The sequence below is a fragment of the Podarcis filfolensis genome (genome assembly GCF_964270895.1).
Source record: "Podarcis filfolensis genome assembly, chromosome: 1".
NCBI classification, from domain to species: Eukaryota; Metazoa; Chordata; class Lepidosauria; order Squamata; family Lacertidae; genus Podarcis; species Podarcis filfolensis.
In genome coordinates, this window is record NC_139604.1 from 113,233,014 (window position 1) to 113,252,841 (window position 19,828).

Genomic DNA, 19,828 nt, shown 5'->3' on the forward strand with positions numbered 1-19,828 from the left:
CCTTTTAACAAAACAGGCCCAGCTCCCCGTTGGAGACTAATTCAACAGGAATTTCCAGGCCAGTTGGATGAAGTTTTTGATTCAGCTGTGATCAAGGGCTGCTTTCAGACCCCAATTTAAATAGGAAGACAAGCTGCTTGTATTGAGTATTATATAACTCGACATAAAAGTGGTCTATTGGTTTACACCTTCCATATACTTATGTGCAGCAAATGAAAAGACTGCTGGACAGCAAACTCTGAGCAAAGGGAAAGTGTGGCCAACAAGTGGCAGCTGTTTGTCACAGAGATTAGCCCGTCTCACATGGTATGCTCTAAAACCACTTCTTGGAGGATTCTGACATGACTGAACCAGCATGCTATGTGTAAGCCCAGTTGAGCCCCTGATTTAATGGTGGATCTCGACCTTTTCTCAGATCTGGCATTTGCCCTGGATTTTAGAATAGTTCAAATTAGATGTTCTTCTGAGCATCTTTTTGTAAAACAGAGGTTTCAGATTAATCAAATCTTCTACTGTGGCTGTGTTATGGTACAGACTGCCATTTTGGGGCAGCCTGATTATTTTCATCCAGCTCTCAAAACGAAGGACAAGCACTATATCCATCCAAAAATCATTTTTATTATTAACATAATCTTCCCATTGAGCCAAGTGGGTTTATAATGCATAAGGAATGTCGGTAAATATTCCGTCTTTAGCATCTTTTTACATATTTCCATTGATAAATAAACTCTGAATTCACATAAAAAAGTTAAACTTAAATAACTAATATTTTCTTTTCATTTCTTCTTCTTCTTCTTTTAAACAGGCATACATTGGTAAAATATAAATATTCTTGTACACAACCTCTCTTCTAAATAAAGGCAATAACAATTAGCTACACATCACAGTTATAAACAACTAAAAACATAAACCTTTCGGTTAATTTGTCTGCCTGGACTACTGCAGAGATGGAGCACAGCAAATTTCACATTTTGATTCCGGGCCCAGAGAGGTTGAAAGACATGAAGAGAACGGGTCTTTGACAGGCTTGGTTAAAAATAGGCTGCTCTGCCACTGAATTTTAACTCGAATCTATTATTCTACAGTTGGTGTTTGATTCTATTTAAAGTTTTACATAACACTCTGATGTCACCTAATAAAACATGGCACAATACGCATTTGAACAATAGCGTCAGGCTTTAAAACTACTATGGGGCGAAGATGCAGGTGATACACGGGTGGTGGCATGTGTATGGTTCCCCCACACTTCTGGTTAGTTATTTCTCTGCATTAACAATAAGATGCTGTATCACTTCCGCAGTCAGAATCTCCCACAGTAATGAGCAGATTGCCTGTTTTGTTGCATTACCTCTCAGCCCGAAGAGCCGCCCTTCGAATCAGGAGGAAGGCTTACGCAGCATGCTTCCTAACATTCTCACATGATGATTCATCAATTTACCCGGACAGCCTTTCAGAGGACTCGAGGGATGATGGTGAAAGGGACAATGGGGCTGCTGGCCTCGAGCTCCAGAGCTGTCAGGAAGCACTCGGTCGCCGCATCGTCATTGCCCTGAGCTTGCAAAACCACCCCGAGGCCATTCCAAACCTCGTGGGCCGTGGAGTTCACCTGGACAGCGTCCCTAAGGATCTTCTCGGCCAGGCTGTACCTTCCAAGCTGGTGAAGTATCAAAGCCTGCAGCGAGCAGAGAAAAGAGTGCCATGGGAAAGAGGTTGAGGGAACGGCAATGAAATACTGCAAATTTAAAAAAGAGAAGAGCACATTCTTCAGTCAGGGCAAATGAGAAGACCATGGCAACAAGGCTGGGCCGTTACCAAATCCCAAAACATTTGGATTCTGCACTCTGGGCAAATTCTGTAAGAGGAAGAGCACATGCTAAAATGGAAAATGAACGGAAGATGTATGTGTGCAGAGGCTGAGCCTCCGGTGATTTAGCTGAGAGGAACTCCTAAAGGGCAAGTGTAGGCTGTGCAATCCTGGAGGAAAAGGCAGCTATTCAACAGCACTTCTTGCAATTTTCCATTGCAGTTAAGGCAAGCAGTATGCATTCTTCATCAACACACAAATAAACAGTTCAGTTGTACACATTAATTATTAGATTCAGTGGAAGGGAGGCATTCCACCTCTGTGTCAAGCAATTGTTAGGGAACCAATTTTTTTTTTGGAAGAGGGAAGGACACACCCATAAAACAGGATTATTTTTCCCAATAGGAAGTTTCCTCTTTGGTATTCTCAAACAAGGGCAAGCTTTTTAAACTCCTAGAATAATGAGATCATCAACCTATTAGTCAATTGAGGACTCCTTCCACTTCAAATTCTGGCAGGTAGAAGCTAGCCTTTTGAGAAAACAAACAGAACAGCAAGTGGCTATAAACTATGCTTTGTAAACATAGAAAACAAATTAAACGAGTATGTAAAGATCACGATACACTATGCATACATGGAACCACTCCCCTCCCTCCGGGACATTCACTCTAAGGCAAAGGTTTTCAACCTTTTTGAGTCCACGGCTCCCTTGACCAACTAGATTCTTTCTGCAACACCCCTGTGGGGCTCAGGAACCCAGTTGTGTCACCCCTTGCCTGCAGAGCTGGCAGCCTCTCACCCTTTGAAAAACACCCTTCCTTGTGGAGTGTTTCCTCAGCCTCCTCTCTTCTCCCCTCTCCTTGGGAGTCCTCCAAGCAGCTGCTGCCACCACCCCCCCCGGTCTCTGAGCTGCCCCCAAAGAGAGCTGCCTCCTCACACTGCCCCACAGGGTGCCTGGGACTTGTCTGTCCATTCCCGCCAGCTGGCGGACTGGCTGGCTGGGCTCCCTCACCTGCTTACTTGCTTACTCTGAGGCCACCTCAGCTCCTGGCAACCAGCACCACCTGGCCAGCCCCAGAGGCACCATTCGCCGGGGGAGCTTGTAGCCAGGGCCGCTGCAACAAACAGCTGTGCAAGCCTTTGGGAGGCAGAGATGTGAGAGCACATCAGAGGAGGGAGAGAAGGAAAGAGGGACAGAAGCCAGCATTGCCCGCAACACCCAAGGGTGCCACAGCACACTGGTTGAAAATCACTGCTCTAAGGTATATAGAGGTGACATTTCCCATTCTGTTGATTGTTCTTAATGAGCAGAATGTACTTTAGTGAGCTGTGTTTATACACAGTATACCTTTAAATAAAAAGAGTTCTTTTCAGTCAGCCACTATACCTAAAGCACCATTAGATTTTATTTATCCTTCAGAATTCAACCATACTAGCATTTTTTAAAATAACAATGCCTTTATAACAACTCTGTAATGTGACTATGCTTGGAATATTAGTATTCTAAATTAGTATTAAGGGGAGGGGTATTCCAGCTGTATCAGTTGCACCTACAGAGAAAGGTACAGGTTTCGTACCGACTGTGAGGGCAAGGTTAAAAGTATATCAGCAAATAAATGAATCCAGACATCTCCTCCTTCTTAGGGATTTTATTGTCTATCTAGCGGATTAAAAGGGTAGCAGGAGTAGCATGGCTGCTTCTCTAAAGGAAGCATGAAATGATCCAGGAAACTATTTATTAGTGCTTTCATTTGAAGAAAGGGCACATGTGACATTTAATCTGTTTATTCTGATCAGGCAAGTGCTTTGGGCAAATGAGATAAAATCTTAAAAGCGGCATTCAGATTTGAAAATATGAATGTAGTAAAGAAAACAAACCCAAGAGGGTTTTAGAATGCAAACATTCCTTGCTAATCCTTCATCTCCACCTGACTCACAATAAATGAACTTTGCATTCAAATAATAAAAACTGACAAAAATTAACGGGTAGTTAAACTATATTTTCGTGCCAGTTAAGGCTATTGGAATATAATATCCATTCTACATTGAAACACAATATATTTTTTACATTATTGGGTATTAGTGATCCTACTTTATCTAGGATCTTCAAGAATCCCTCTGGTCAATGGCAAAATTACAGCTTATTCAAATAGTTCTAGATTCTACATCTTATATTTTGGGCAAAACTTCACCAGATAATTTATTTTGAATTCTTTTATTGGTGGATTATTGATAAATATAAGGAACCATCTCTCTCTCCCCCAGGTCCAAATCCTCAATATGCCAGGGGAAGGCTATCAACAGAATATATTATTCGTTTAGAGATGGAAGGGTTTCAAAACAGTTACTTGTTTCTCTTCTGAAGGGAAAAAGAAAAGGATTATTTATTTATTTATTTTTAAAAAGTAAACTTTGCAAGGCCTCACAATAAAAGAATTGAACTGAACTAGACAGTGGAACACTGTTTGTATGCAATGGTATGTCTTGACTATGTTATTGTGTTTGTTTTTCATGCCTGTTCCTGTCTATTTGATTGTACAATGCAAACTCTCTAGTACACTACATAAATGCAGCTGTGCTATAGTGAAGAGTCCAATTCTCATTGTTCTTGCCCTCCTGCCCTGTCGCCCTCAAACAAACCTTGGAGCTAAGGTACTGAATTGCTTTTCCTTGCTGCAAAACTCTTGTTGCTAAGGGGAAAATGCTCTTCTGCTTGGCAACAGTGTTTTCATAAGGTCAGCCGTGGTTGTTGCTACACGCTGAACTTTATTTTGCTCCAAAACAACAACAAATGAATGCATGAAACAAGTTAGTGCAATTCTAGAAGTATTTAAGAAGAAAGCAGCTCCTTGTGGAAGAAAGAAAAGCTTTGTAATGAGGAACACTTGAAATGGCAAGAGTGTACAGTTTGTTTTAAGCTGCAGCGCTCCGGAATGGCAAATATGTATTTTAAACATGACAATCAATTGATGTTTCCACTGATTTCAAGTAAACTAATTTAATCAATTTCAAAAGAAACTAAAAGGGACCTAGATATATTTAAAGTAAAGAATGTACCAGTGCTGTTTTAGGCGCACCATTGGCCTAACTGGGCATGAGGACGCTTGCTGCGTTAAAACTCATCCTAAATTCATACTAGCCATAACAGCTCGTATCAAAGGAAGAAGAGCTGGAGTAAAATAAAAACATACTTCTGTTTTATTGTTTCTGAATTCTAAATCATTCTCTTTCTTGCTGAGAAATCTTTGTTTATTCCTTAAATGTCATGCTGATAAAGGGAGGCTCATGCTGCTTAAAGAAAACATTTGCCTTCCCCAGCCTCAAGCCCTCCAGAGGTTGTCAGATATTACAACTCTGCACAGTCCCTGACCATTGCTGAGGCTGAGGGAAGCAGTAGAGAAAAAACATCTGGCGAGCACCAGGTTGGTGGGGGGAAACAGGGGCATAGGAAGGGGGGTGGCGGGGGCAGACCGCCCTGGGTGTCCTCACTGAGGGGGGTGAGATTCAGCCCGCCACCCGCCTGCGACTCCCAAGCCTACCCTGAGCCTTTGGGGTAAGGGGGGGAGCTATGCTGCTTTGCTGGCGGCATTTGCCCCTTCTCCCTTTGTTTTGACAGCTTGGGAGTCGTGGGCTGGTGGTGCGCCAAATGTCCGCCATGGGCAGATTGCTCCTCCCCCAGCCTCAGGGCGCGCCGCTGGGGGGAAGCTGAACTATTTATTTACTTATTTGCTTGAAAAGTTTACAGTCGTACCTTGGCTCCTGAACACCCTGGGAGTTGAACGTTCTGGCTCCCGAACGATCGAAAACCGGAAGTGAGTGGTTTTCAAACATTTCGGAAGTTGAACAGACATCCGGAATGGATTCTGTTCGACTTCCGAGGTATGACTGCATAGGCTGTCCTAAAGCAGAGGCTTACAATAAGGAAACAATTCGAAATTCAATAACAATATGGTAAAAGTATGCTACAGAAGAAAGACAAGTTGCAGAGATTTGATTTTAAAAAATCTTAAATAGATTAAAAGGCCTGGGAAAATAAAAAGGCCTTCACTTGGCAGCGAAACACCACCAAAGCAAGTGTCAGGCAAGCTTTTATTCTGGGCATGATTCAGGTGATGTATCTTATTGGCCTAAAAATTGTGAGTGCACAAAGTATCACAACAGTCTACATCTTTTTGGCTTTGCAGCATGGGCAGGTTGAAAAACCAAGCCCTGTGGCTTATTTTAACAAGATGTGTAATTGGCCTGCAGTACTGCCTCCAGGTTCCTACGGCAAAAGAACACAAGACCAACTGCTTGCCGCCCTTAGATATCTATTTCTGTTTAAATCATAACACTTCTCTTCAAATGCAAGTTGCATCCACCCACACAACTCAGCTGCATGAGGCCTGAGTCACACACGGTTTTAAAATGCATCTCTGCAACAGTCATCAAGCTAGGAATTCGATCGCAGCAAAAGGAACAGGAAAAAAACCTTAGATTTTTCAGGAATCCAGCTGCACCAAAAAGCCACAGTTTGTACAATGACAGGACAGTTTTGTCAGTAATACTACCAGACAGACAGTTTCCCTTGGCCTGTTTTTTTTAGTACATCCTGCTTTTACATAGGTTTTCTTGATCAACTCCAAAGCTCAAGCACATCATTGGTAATTTTTCTGCTTTTTGTATCATTGATCCATTTATCACCCCACCTCAGCAGGGCAGTTATTCATTTATTTCTCAGTAACTAATGGCTGGCACAAAATGAACATGGTGGTAGCAGCAGCAGTAGCAGCAGCAGCAGCAACAACAACTACTGTATACCACACTTATGTGCATTTGGATGAACATTTTTGCAGTTTATGAGAATGCTGGTGCTGTAAAAAGGCTACCCGAAAAAGTGCCTGTATCTCTCTGTGTACACACAGCACAGGGCCCTCCACAAAGTGTGTGTTGCTTTCAGTGCTTTTTTTTCTAAACAAATAATTTAGGGGTACTCTCATTTTCCTACTCGTATTGAAATATTGCCCCTCAATGAGACCAAGCTTAGATTCACAAAATGTTTAGGGGTATGCGTCCCTCTGCGTCTCCGTTGGAAAAAAAACACCGGTTGCTTTCATAAAGGGTGATGTGAATCTGACATATATTCATGTTGAATGGCAGTAAATCTGTTTTCTTTTGAAATTTCTGCTTTGTTACATCTGCACAAGTGGGTTATGTGCCAAGTCAGAAACACTTAAATCCATTAAAGTTCATCCTGAGCTGCCAAGAAAACAGTAACATTCATGGTTTTGAACCTGCGGTAAAGTGGGGGGAAATCTGAAGAGAGGAAATGGAGTTGGCCCTGATGAGTCGAGTAGGAGAATTGTATTTCCACATTGGCACAACTTCTCTGTCCTTCATCTCTAAGCTTATTTTCTCACCTTCTGCTGGCCCTGCTGTGTATTTTACATAGCCATTTATTTCATAGGTGTATAGATTCAACCGAGTAGCTGCTTTTAATTAAAAGCAACAAAACAAAATGAGATACGATGTTTTTGCTTTCTAGTACAACAATACTGGTTTCTTAAGTCATCCTTCCCCAGTATAAGCAGAAATAATTACAGAGAAGCATTTTCAATCTGATATGAATCTAAACATTTAATCAGAGGAAGAGAAAAGTAAATAATAGTGATACAAGAGCCACAAAACATGGCTCATACAAAAGATGATTGAGCTTTGTTTATACAGGATAGATCTCTGGGTAACTTGCAGTAGAGCAACAAGGATTTCCGATTACCAACTGTTTAACAACAGAAATAGCCTTTCTTTTCTATTTCCAAATTAGGCTACTGAAACAAATCAATTGTTGTTGTTTAAAAAAACCTGTTTTGGATCTTTTACAGGTATTATACAGAACAATATAAATGGTGTTTTCTGAGCGGAGGGGGATCAAGAATCGTGACTGTGAGTCCTGGAAGACCTGCTCCCTGCCTTACAGGCCTTTTTCCACCTGGCCTGGGAGGGCAGGGCCTGGACTGACTCCAGCTGCAAAAGCTGAGGCTGCTGAACCGAATATTGTTTAGGGGGTTTTGTTTGGGGGTGGGTGTTGCTGTTAATTTTCTGTACTTTCATTTTGGATCTTATGATTTATGTGGCAATTGTTCAATTTGGTTGTTTACTTTTTAATGTTTTCTTTATGACTACTTTTGCTATGTTTGTAGTCAGGTAATTTTTTTATATGTTGTAAGCTGCCTTGAACATGGTTTTAGCTTTGGAAAGGCGGCATACAAATAAAATGACTGACTGATTGAAGAACGGATTTTTGTGTGACAGTTCTAGTACAATCCCCCTTCTCCAAGAAAAAAAATTCTAGGCAGAAGAGGTGCTCTGGGCAGAAGAGGGTGTCTCTGCCCTTTTTTCAAAGCCACTATTTCAAATTTGGCTCCAGGTGATGAATCTCTGGCTGCTTAGGAAGTAAAAGGAGACTATGTAAGCTTCAATAGTACAGTAGTATGTCTTATATAATTGATTAAATGTATCGACAAAATCTATTTTCAAGTCAAGGTTTCTATGTTTTTTGATGTCCTTTCATATGAAAAACACATTATTTGACAGACCAAGATAACACCAGTCTTGAAAGACCTACGTTGGCTCCCAGTATGTTTCCGAGAACAATTCAAAGTGTGGGTGCTGACCTTTAAAGCCCTAAACGGCCTCGGTTCAGTATATCTGAAGGAGCGTCTCCAACCCCATCGTTCTGCCCGGACACTGAGGTCCAGCTCTGAGGGCCTTCTGGTGGTTCCCTCACTGCGAGGTTACAGGCAGCCAGGCAGAGGGCCTTCTCAGTAGTGTCACCCGCCCTGTGGAACACTCTGCCATCAGATGTCAAAGGAAAAAACAACTACATCTGAAGGCAGCCCTGTTTAGGGAAGCTTTTAATATCAAAGGACTATTGTATTTTAATATTTTGTTGGAACCCGCCCAGAGTGGCTGGGGAAACCTAGCCAGATGGGCGGATTATAAATAAGAAATTATTATTATTATTATTATTATTATTATTATTATTATTATTATTATTATTATTACATTATAATCATCATCATCATCCTTCTACAAGTACTTTTCTGGTTTCAATAATGAAAATGCATTGAATTATAGAGGCCACTCAGAAGCCACACACCGTCTACCTTGTTATTGTTATCCTATATCCAACTTCAGTGTATAAAGATCACCACAAGCGCTCTCAGGTGAGCTAGGCTGAGCAACTTTGCCCAGGGTCACCCCAGGGAACTTAGTGGGCATGTAGGAATAATGAATCTATATCCCTCACATGCTACCCACCTGCACCAAAACTTCCCCTCCCTTCCAATAATTGTGCTATCTGCCATTTTGAGCAGACATTTTGCCAAGATTTTCACTGCTAAGATTCTTTGTACAGCAGCTAAGTAACTGCAAAGATTTCCAAGAAATGAGTTACACATAAATGTGAGTGACGTGAGGAGGCACTTTCTCTCTTTTCCATGCATTTTTTATTTTGTGTCAAGATGATATACACATGATTCATGCTAACTGAAGCAACGCATGGGCACCAACTGTCAGCTCAACTGACCAGTACTTCCCCTATTTCTTCTTCTACTGCTTAAAAAGAAGAAGCCAAGCTGAATGATGCTTTCAAAAAGTTAACATTTCAAAGTATTAGTTTGAGCTAATGGTTCAGCATCAAGGTCATCATGCTTTCACAACCACAAAACCTAAAATATTACTTTTAAAAAAATGAAAGTTGGAACTCCAAATTCCAAAATGACCCAGTGGGAGAAGTCACAGCCTGGGAAAGGAAAATGAATGAATTTGAGATGTTTAGGTCTGAAGTATGGGAAAGTATTGTTTCAGAAGACATCTGAAGGCAGCCCTGTTTAGGGAAGTTTTTAATGTTTGATGTTTCATTGTGTTTTTAATATTCTGTTGGGAGCCGCCCAGAGTGACTGGGGAAACCCAGCCAGATGGGTGGGGTATAAATTATAATAATAATTACTACTACAGTGGTACCTCGGGTTAAGTACTTAATTCATTCCGGAGGTCTGTTCTTAACCTGAAACTGTTCTTAACCTGAAGCACCACTTTAGCTAATGGGGCCTCCTGCTGCTGCCGCACCGCCGGAGCACGATTTCTGTTCTCATCCTGAAGCAAAGTTCTTAACCCGAGGTACTATTTCTGGACAAAAAAAATTTTTTTTCCTTCCAGTAGCACCTTAAAGACCAACTAAGTTAGTTCTTGGTATGAGCTTTCGTGTGCATGCACACTACTATTTCTGGGTTAGCGGCGTCTGTAACCTGAAGCGTATGTAACCCGAGGTACCACTGTACTACTACTATCAGAACGTATAACAGCTGGATGTTAGCCTAGAGAGAGTATTTTGTATAATTTTTTTGTATGTAACTGACAGATGGAAATTGGAAGTTTATCCTTCCTTCCCTCTTCTATTCCTCTCTTCTCAGAGTGAGAGACTCCTCGGGAGAGAGCTCCACAAACTGGATGCCACAACAACAAAGACTGTAAGAAATAAGAAGGGAACATCTAGTCCAGCATTCTGTTCTCACAGTGGCCAATCAGATGCATATGGGAAGCTCGCAAGCAAGACCTGATTGCCTCAGAGCTTTCCCTACTTGCAATCTTTAGCAATGGGAATGGGCAAGGAGGGGCAGCTGCCCCCCCATCAATAAAAACCAATAAAAATAAATAGCAAACTTGAGGTTCTGTCCCCTCAACAGAAGGCCTGCTCCCCCCAACAAAAATCCTGGCTACATCCATGGTGATGGGTATTCAGGGGCACACCGCCTCAGACAGCGGAAACCGTTGACAGCCATCATGGCCAGCAGCCTTCTCCCCTCTTACCACTTGCCTCACCTCAGATGGCAGGAGGAGAAGCAAGAGCGACTCCCTTGAAAAGTCAAGCCTTGGGTAAAGAATATATACTTGGGGTTCTCACTCCATTATTAAGTAGTTACATGTAAAACACATTTTTATCCAAAGCGAAAGTGTAAAGAAATGTGCGCACAGCTCCTGGGCTTCCTGTGCATGATGCTTTCTAGCATCTCCCAAAGAGGACTGCATGATGCTTAAGCTTTTAGCTCCCTTGTAACGCTAACAGGGCCTTTTGTCTCTGCGCTCTTTCAAGGTTGGTGGTTTGCTAATGGTCTGCTTTGCTCCCCTTTTAAAACCTGACCATTAAGTGCTATAAAAGACCCTTTCTTCCAGGTCAAATGCTTTATGCAAGGAAATGTGGCTTTGGGGCATGGAAGCTTCCTTTTAGCATGCCGAATCTTTGTCAGCATAACTTCTCCATCCAATTTCCTAAGCAAAAGCCCCGAACAATGACGCAGAGCTATATTCCAAAGACAATGTCAGGGTCTCAATATGTATGATCCAGATGCTTCCCTAAAAGCCTTGCTTTTTGAAATAATGCCACAATATAAACTATGGGTAAGCAGAAGATAGGGCATGGGGAGCCAGCCAAACACACTCAGAACCCCTCTTCAGACCTTCTTGCTCAACACAGGAAAACAGCAGGTGGAGAGGTGGAAGCAGATCATGGAAGACCAAAGTCAAAATATTGCAGTGTGCAGAGCTCCTGTTCAGTGTTCCTTCCAGGCAGCCATCCTGTCTCCTAGGATGCTCCACCGAAATCTCCCCTCTTGGTTTTCCACCCCTAGACACTCTGCATTCTGTGGCCAGTGAGTACGCTCAATCCTTACTGGTTTATTTTGGTCTTAAGACTTTTCATACTTCAAACTGCTAGGGCTTCCCAGGATGTGCTGATACCTGCCAGTTTGGCTACACAAGGATCCACACTTGGAGAACAAGTTCATTATTACACATGGAATTATTTATTGGCCAAGTTTTTCTTTTAGACAGCTTAATTGATAATCGCTAAGCACTAAAAATCTAAAACTAATGTGGGCAGACGAAGGTGATAGACTATATGGGACTGGCCGAGATGACTGGCAGAATCCGCGACCAAGGAAAAGAGACGGTGGAAGAAGATTGGAAGAAATTTAAAGTTTATCTTAAGAACTGTTGTAAAATTAATGAGTGCTAAAATGTCATGGGTAATGTAAAACAGAATTGCAGTGACAAATATTTGGGTAAGAGAAAAGGGATTAAAGAAAGTGAATTATAAGTAATTGAAATTAGGGGTTGCTGGAAAAGTTTAAAACAGGGATGCAGAAAAGGGAGGTATGGGGAAGTCGTTGAAACAAGGTTTAAGGAAAAGAGGCTATGAAATTATACGTGTTTAAATGTTTGTTTGTTTATGTATTGTCAGTTGTATTGTGTTTTAATATATGTTGGAAAATTAATAAAAATTTATATTAAAATATATATATATAAAACTAATGTGAAGCAAAGAGCCAGAATCACTCACCCAAGGGGCACTCCTAGAGAGGAAGGTCTTTGGAAACCTTCTGACATTCACCAGGGAACTTGCCTGGTTAAACAGGTTTAACCAAGAGGAGCCACCACTGAAAAGGCCCTGTTTCTTCTCCTCACTCCTTTTATTTAAACAGAACCAAGTGTCCAGATAAAGGCCTTAACATTCGACAAAGAGAGCAAACACATTAACTATTCTGCTGCATTCTGGTGTAGCGGCTCAGTGCAAGGAAAACAGCATGCTGGATTTAAGTATAGCATCTAACAAGGCTATGCAAATATTACAACTGTAGAACTAAACAGTGACAAAGATCAGAGAGAGAGAAAAGATATAGGCAAGCAGCAAAGAAAATTACTACTTTCATTGAATTGCCTGCAGCTCACCCAGTCCTTAAGGATCATGGGGGGTAATGGAATATAATTTAATCACATTCAACGCCACATCTTCATTGCCAATTTTACAGCAAAACTGATAATCAGTTCTTAATTAATATTATAACATTAAATTGCTTTAAGAAGCCTTGAATAGGAGAGCCACTCACCAAATTAAAAGGTAATACAGTGTATTATCTAACTGAGCAGACACTATAAACACATTATCAAGCTTCCTTACATTTTTTTTTTAAGATGCATGTTCTTCTTCTAAAACCAACAACACAAAATGAAGTTACCATAAGTTAGTATTCAGGAAACAGCACTGCTACTGAGCATTAGTCATGATTTAATTGGCTAGCTGATTAATCAGTTGATTTACTAAAATTCTTAGTTGGATCATTTAAGTTTCTATACATAATTATGTCTGGTTCAGAAATCAAGGAACCGCAGTTAAATTGGCCTATATACTAGGCAAATATTGATACTGATACATTACCCAAAAAATTGGCAAGCTGATACAAAATTAGTATGATGCTGTACCAGTGGGCTGAAATGCAGAGATTCAACATCTCCTTGAATTCTGTGAAATAGGCTAGGTTTCTTGCATCCTCAAGAACTCTCTGCCCATTCTTTTAAGGCAAAACTATACGTCAGGCTAAATGTGTTATTAATAACTACATGAAGTCTTTAAAGCAATTTAATAGCAGTTTCACCAGGACAGCAGTGTGCACGGAGAATTTAAGTGTTCATTCCCAAGCTGTGATCTCAATGAGTGCTCCCCCTGGCTATGAGTCTTAGGAAAAAGTTTGAAGTAGTTACTAAGGACACTTTTAGCATCCTGTGTCATTTGTCCTAGTAAATCGGGGGGGGGGGGGCGCTACACCTTGTACATCATTATTATTTTAAATGATGAGCTTGGCTTGACCCTCACGACAGAACACTGTTCTCTGATATGCACAATTTGACAAAACATTAAATAAAACACGCTATATAACTCTTTTGAAGAATGCACCTTGTTAGGCCAGTGAAGTTTAACACTAGCACTTTAACCAGATACAAGATGAGCAAATCGCAATGACATCCTAAGTTTGGCTAGAAACGATCTACTTAGTTCAATGCAATTAGATACACGAGCATAAAGTCGTTGCCACAACTTGCTCTAGCTTGAGCACTGCCATTAATTTATATTTTCCAAATCATAGAAGTGCTTCTGTTTAACTGATAAGCAATGGAAAAGAGCATCTTTTCCAATGCTAACACACAAAGGAGACAATAAAATGGAAAGCTCACATGAACCTGCCATCTGACATTTCATCTTCAAAGGACCACTATAAAAACTGTTGCATTACAAGGCGGAAACTTTGTTTCAGTAACATTTTCCAGTAGATTTTTAAAAAATAAATACTTAATGGAATTCTCCGCTCTGCCAACAGAAAGAAGAATATCAAACAAGATATTCTGACCACTGGCCACTCTCTTGCTCCTCTATGCTGTTCCGGGTTTCCTCCTGACCCCCTCGAGCCAATTTTGGGAAAGGCTGGCTCACTATGTATGCATAGATGCTCAGCTGGAGCACCAAGGAATCGCAACATTAAAAAATACACTGTAATTAAATGTTTTTCTCCTGGAGAAATGGGCTCTTCGAGCAGAATCTAACTCAAGTTAGCATAATAATGGAGCAGAAGTGGGTGAGTTTGTTCAGACTTAAGTAAATGCCGGTTCACACAACAAGGCGGCGTACAGCAATGTATACAATAAAATATAATCCACCATAAAAGCAGTACAAAATTACTGATCAAAGTGAATTCTTACAAAAGTCCTAGCAGACACAAATAATACCAGCATCCACCCAAAGAAAACTTTGCTATAGGAAGCTTGAAACACAGTCAAAAAACCCTCTCTTCAAAATTTTGGGAAGTGTCTACTTAAACCTTATGCCACTGATCTCTTACTCATTCTGTTATTACTATAGAGACTTGTTATTCCCATTTTACAGACGCTAGCCCTTAGCAAATGCAAACTGTGACTGCTCGCTTGCATATATTAAGTAAACACTTGACACTGAAAACGCGTACGTTTTTGGGGCAGCGTAGGACCCAGCCTGCTATAATTGGCAGGGGCCCAAAATGTAAAGGGGAAAAACATAAAGGGAAAAAAAGGCAAAAGGACATGGGGAGGATGGGGAAGAGGGCCACACTATTGTCTAAATCTTGGAAATTTGTGTAACGTTTGTTATGGAAAGGGGGGGGGGGAGAAGGAGGCTTCTCCCCAGCATTAAGTGAAGTTATCCTAGCCCATTTTCCATCAGCTGAGGACAAGAGTCTCTATGGCGTTCAGAGGAGTCTTTACTGGAAATATAATAGAAACTGCTTCTTTCAAGTTGAATTCAAGTGGGCAAGGAAGGGGATTTTAATGTATGGCTTTTATTTTAACATAAGTGTGCTGCTTTCTGTCCACCGCCCACGCGCTTTACAAGGTACCTTTTAGCACTTGCCAATGTGCTTAATTATCTCGAACAGCCGGAGAACCAAAAAAGAAAAGAAAAAGAAACCTTCCCCTGTTCTGTGTTCCATTCTGGTGTGTTTGCCTTATGTGCTCTTTTTCGGGATGCAGGGAGGAAAAGCCTCTCTGAATAATTCATAGGGGCCTAGGCAGAAACAAGCTCCTACTTTTGAATAAAAACGTTGGGTACAAGGAAGGGATTATAACTTTTCCACTGAGATCTATTTGCAGCAGAGGTACTTTGAACAGCTATGTTAAAATGGGACAGTGGGGTTTTGTTTTTTGGGTTTTTTGCACAGCAAAGCTACACTGAAAAGGCTACTCTGCAATACAATTCTAATGGAACAGATCAAAGATACCATTCCTGCTGGCCGAAAGGAGATTCCCAAACTTACGCCTATAACTTCTGTACCACTATGAACCGTTCGCTAATGCCAAACTAGACATGGCATTCTTTAGTCCCTCCTGGCTGGTTTTAACAAATAAGACAAATAAAACAAGACACACACCCCCTCCAATAGACTTGGACTGTGTTGTTGTGGAATGAGGCAGAGAGAGCATGAAAACCTTGCCATCCTGGGGTGCCTTCTCCTAAGTTATTACATTTATTTCTTTATATCACTGGCGGTTGGGGTCCCCCCCCCCAGTTTTGAAAGATTAGCATTCTAGCCGCCTTGGAAAATAATATCACAAGTCTTGCTGCCCCCCCCTTTTAAATAAGACAGTCTTCCAAAATATCTATATTGTAGGACATCCCGTATCGTTGGAAACGTATTTGCATTGGGTGTCTTATATCTTTGTCTTGAATTGTATATTATATATTGGGATGTTGTGTAATTTTTGGCACCATCCACATGTTTGAAACTATATAAGGTATCACACTTATTAGTGAGAAAATGTAGAGGAAAACCAAGGGAATTTCACTGTTGTGCCCAAATATTTCAGACTCCCCTTCCTCTGTTAATAAATGTGAAACACACACACAGCATTTAGAAAGAAAACTTATTACAAAACTTGCAACCACTTGAAGAACTGAAAAAGAAATTTGAAATCAATACTAATTTCCATCCACATGAAGCAGAAGACATGAATAGGAAAGAGGTAAAAATATTGAGTTAAGTTGTACGAAAATCAGATGCAGCGAAATGCCTTATGCAGCAGTTAAATGCCTTATAAGTAATTCATACTGTGAACAAAATCAAAATGAGCATGTCAGCAGGTCCAGTGTTGTACTGCAATCTGGGAGAACAATCAAAGCTACGCTAACATCGGTGCAGAACCTACAGCCCACAGCCTAATTAGGCTCACCAAGGCAGGCATGGTGGTTTGGGCTTAGTCAAGCCACACCCACCCAGGCCCACGCAGAGCAGGGAACAGCCAAGTACATTTGCCCGGGTCTCAGAGGGCTAAGCTGACAGGGGCACCTGGGACTTGCTGCTTTTTTGTTTGAGTTTATAACTTCATTCTAACAAGACTCCTGCCCGGGCCTCACACAAGCGCTGCATGGGCCTGCACCCACCTGCCCAAAATCTGGCAGCATATAGGACATGAGCTTTTGTGCAGATACAACACATGGCTGGCCCAAATGTGGCTTGTGGAGGTTGCTAACCAGCTGATAGGTGTCACCTGCAGAACCCTGCGCTTAGTGTTGCATGGGACTTTTGGCGCTTGCAGAGAGCCGTGTTCCTGTTGGGTTTTCTAAGCACGGAGCAAAAACGGATGACTTGACATAAGGTGATTGAAAGGGAGACACCCACCTCTCCTGGCTGTCTCACCTCGCCTCTCCTGGGTTCCCCGGCTGACCCTGGGAAAGGCCCCTCTGTGCAAAAGGCCACCACTGACAACTGTAAGTTGTGCGAGTCAAACCAGCAACCCCAAGAGAAGCCCCCCCTCTACTAGCTAAATGCGGCTGATGCTGCAACTGTGCTGTGCATGGGTGGGGGGCTGCCAAGGAGCAGCACTGGAAGTCGTTTGTTCCTTATTTATTATTTTTACCAATGTGGTTCTGTCCTCTCTTTCTCTTCATCCACCGCAGATAGCCTCACAACAGTTTTGAGACCAGTGCCCTAAGGCCCCACATTAACTGAACTTACGGAACATCATTGCAGACTGCTCAACAAATTTCTAATTATCCAACTGTTTGTATAATTGGGGCGCAATAATGATATTAATCACAAAGCACTTGACATATGCAAAGCCTTTTCCAGTGTTCAAGCGCTTTGCGTGCATTCTGTGGTATAAACAGGACTTACCAATCTCTGCATACTTTTGACATGCGTTGGGCTAATAGATAAGGCCTCTTCATACCAGCGTTTGGCTTCATCAATATTTCCCCGAAGTTCTGCCACTTGACCTCTCATGTACAGAACGTTGTGAGACATTGGAAAGAGGTTAGCAGCTTCCTGAGTACATGCTGTGGCTTCTGCAGGCTTTCCAATTCCTATGTATACTTCAGCTGTGAGGAGGAAGGAGAGAGATGAATGAGTGGTCCTCCCTAATTAATATTCTCTCCATTGATAGTTATGGCTAAGTTCCCCAAGGAAACTACCTCAAGCAAAGATTTTCTCTCTCAATTATATATATTCCAATCTTCATTAATTCTCTTGAGATGCCAGCTTTTGTGAATCCAAGGGTACAAAGGGTAGGGTGGGAAAGGAACAAAGGGAAACTTGGGCTTAGCTCTGATGTGGGACAATAATGAGGTTACACGGGTTGTTTCAGGGCTTTTTCTCAGCTGGAACTCGCCAGAAATCCGGCACCTCTCAGGTGGGCACCATTGCCATTAGAAGAGAACAAGGGAGGCGTTCATGGTGAGTTCCAGCACCTCTTTTTCTAGAAAAATAGTACTAGGTTGTTTCCATATGAAAGAAAACAATCTTCAAACCTCTCCCATCTCTATCCACGCTATTTCTATCTCTATGAGTGTCCCCACCCCCATCATTCAGCCTGGACACTGAGGTCCAGCTCCGAGGGCCTTCTGCCGATTCCCTCACTGTGAGGTTACAGGGAACCAGGAAGAGGGGCTTCTTGGTAGTGGCGCCCGCCCTGTGGAACGCCCTCCCATCAGATGTCAAGAAATAAACAACTACCTGATTTTTAGAAGACATCTGAAGGCAACCCTGTTGAGGGAGGTTTTTAATGTTCGATGTTTTATTGTGTTTTTTATATTCTGTTGGGAGCCGCCCACAGTGACTGGGGAAACCCAGCCATAAATAATAAGCTATTATGTTATTATTACGATCCTTTAACTTTTTTTAAAAAACAACAACAACATGGCCCCGGAACAGGAGAATTCAGACAACATGCATTAAGGATAACATGAACTTTGAGACCCTTTAAAAACACAATGGGTGGGATTCAACTAAACTGTCATGTGTGCTCAACAAGCTCCAGTCACACAATTTGACTCCCCCCCCCCCAAAAAAAATTCCCCTATATCAGCTCCAGGTTGGGGCAGAGAATCAGGCAACTAGTTCCAAATACTCAGGGGAAAGTTGGACTTTTATTTCTAAGAGAGCAACCTCCCTCTACTATAGCAACCGCTTTTGAAACCGAGGGACAGTTTCATAAACTGTTAGCAATATGGGATGGGGAAGTGTTCAAAGGCGGGGGTGGGGAATCTGAGGAGCACATGCAAGCCTTTGGGGATTCTTAAAGTAGCTGTCTGGATCCCAGCCCAGTAAGTAAAGATTATTTTAACCAAAGGTGTGAAGGCATATATTAGCACTTCGATCTGCTGGGAACCAGCAGAGGAAGAATAAAGGAAAATCTGAAAAGTTTGATGAAGCCCTTCCAATAATTGCATAAAAACATCAAGGACCTCATAAAAGCATTTGGTAATTTTAAAGCCAATGTTTAAGTAAATTGCAGCCCAGGCTACAGAACAAAATTTCTTGCGATTAGGCTCAGACAGGCACTCAAGTCTGTCTCTCAATGAGTTATTAATGATGAGGGACTGCATGCAATTTGTTTCCATTGACACTTTCAGGCATTTTCTCTCCCTCTCTCAAATTTTGCCTGATATCATTCATACTGCTCTGAGCTACCTCAATTTTCACAGAAGCAGTAAAGATGCTGATTTATAAATTCCCTATATATCTCCCCTTTCCTGCTCACTTGTACTTTAATAACCAAACAACATCTACACGCACACACACAATTTTGTTTCCCCCTACCCATCGCTGTAAAATAATGTCGCTGGTATATAAAAAACTGCTTCCATACGAAGGTTTTTAAATAAGCGCTATTTACTACCACCAGCCTGATAGTAATATGTGGAAAAAGTGACAGCCAGGATCCCAAGGGCCATTCATGATGTACCACAGGGACATTTACTTAACGTACTTTCCACTGTAGTAACAGTGCCTTACAACAAAACAACACAACACCATACTGTACTTGTCAGGCCTAGCTTTCTGATAACAAACCACCTCTTACTTTCTCTCCCACCCGCCCACCAACCCCAAATATTATGGGACCATCCAAGGTGGCACTGCATACAATGCAAACAGTGGCGTTCTGGCATTAAAGTTGGAACCCCTTCTCATCAAGGTGTGGAAGAGAGGGAGAAAGACAATTTAACTCAACGGCATCACCCTGGTTCTATTCAGGTGAAACTCAAACCAGGGCTCAGGAACATCTAGCTGCCTAGGTATGCCAAAAAAGCTTGGGAACAGGAGGGTTCAAAAGAGTAGCCAGGCTTAAAAAGGTAAAGGGACCCCTGACCGTTAGGTCCAGTCACGGACAACTCTGGGGTTGCGGCCC

General features: G+C 41.8%; 1 protein-coding gene across 3 annotated transcripts in view; it reads right to left on the bottom strand.

Moving 5' to 3' along the window:
* Nucleotides 1-598: 598 nt before the first annotated feature.
* Nucleotides 599-19,828, bottom strand: part of TTC7B (tetratricopeptide repeat domain 7B) — a 101,516-nt gene continuing 82,286 nt past the window's right edge. For all 3 annotated transcript variants that reach the window (XM_083612069.1, XM_083612068.1, XM_083612067.1), the window contains 2 exons: nt 17,317-17,519; nt 599-1,672 (listed from right to left, as the gene is read on the bottom strand). In XM_083612069.1, coding sequence (XP_083468195.1) covers nt 1,451-1,672; nt 17,317-17,519 — 425 coding nt within the window. In that variant the 3' untranslated portion in view covers nt 599-1,450. The remainder of the gene's footprint in view (nt 1,673-17,316; nt 17,520-19,828) is intronic.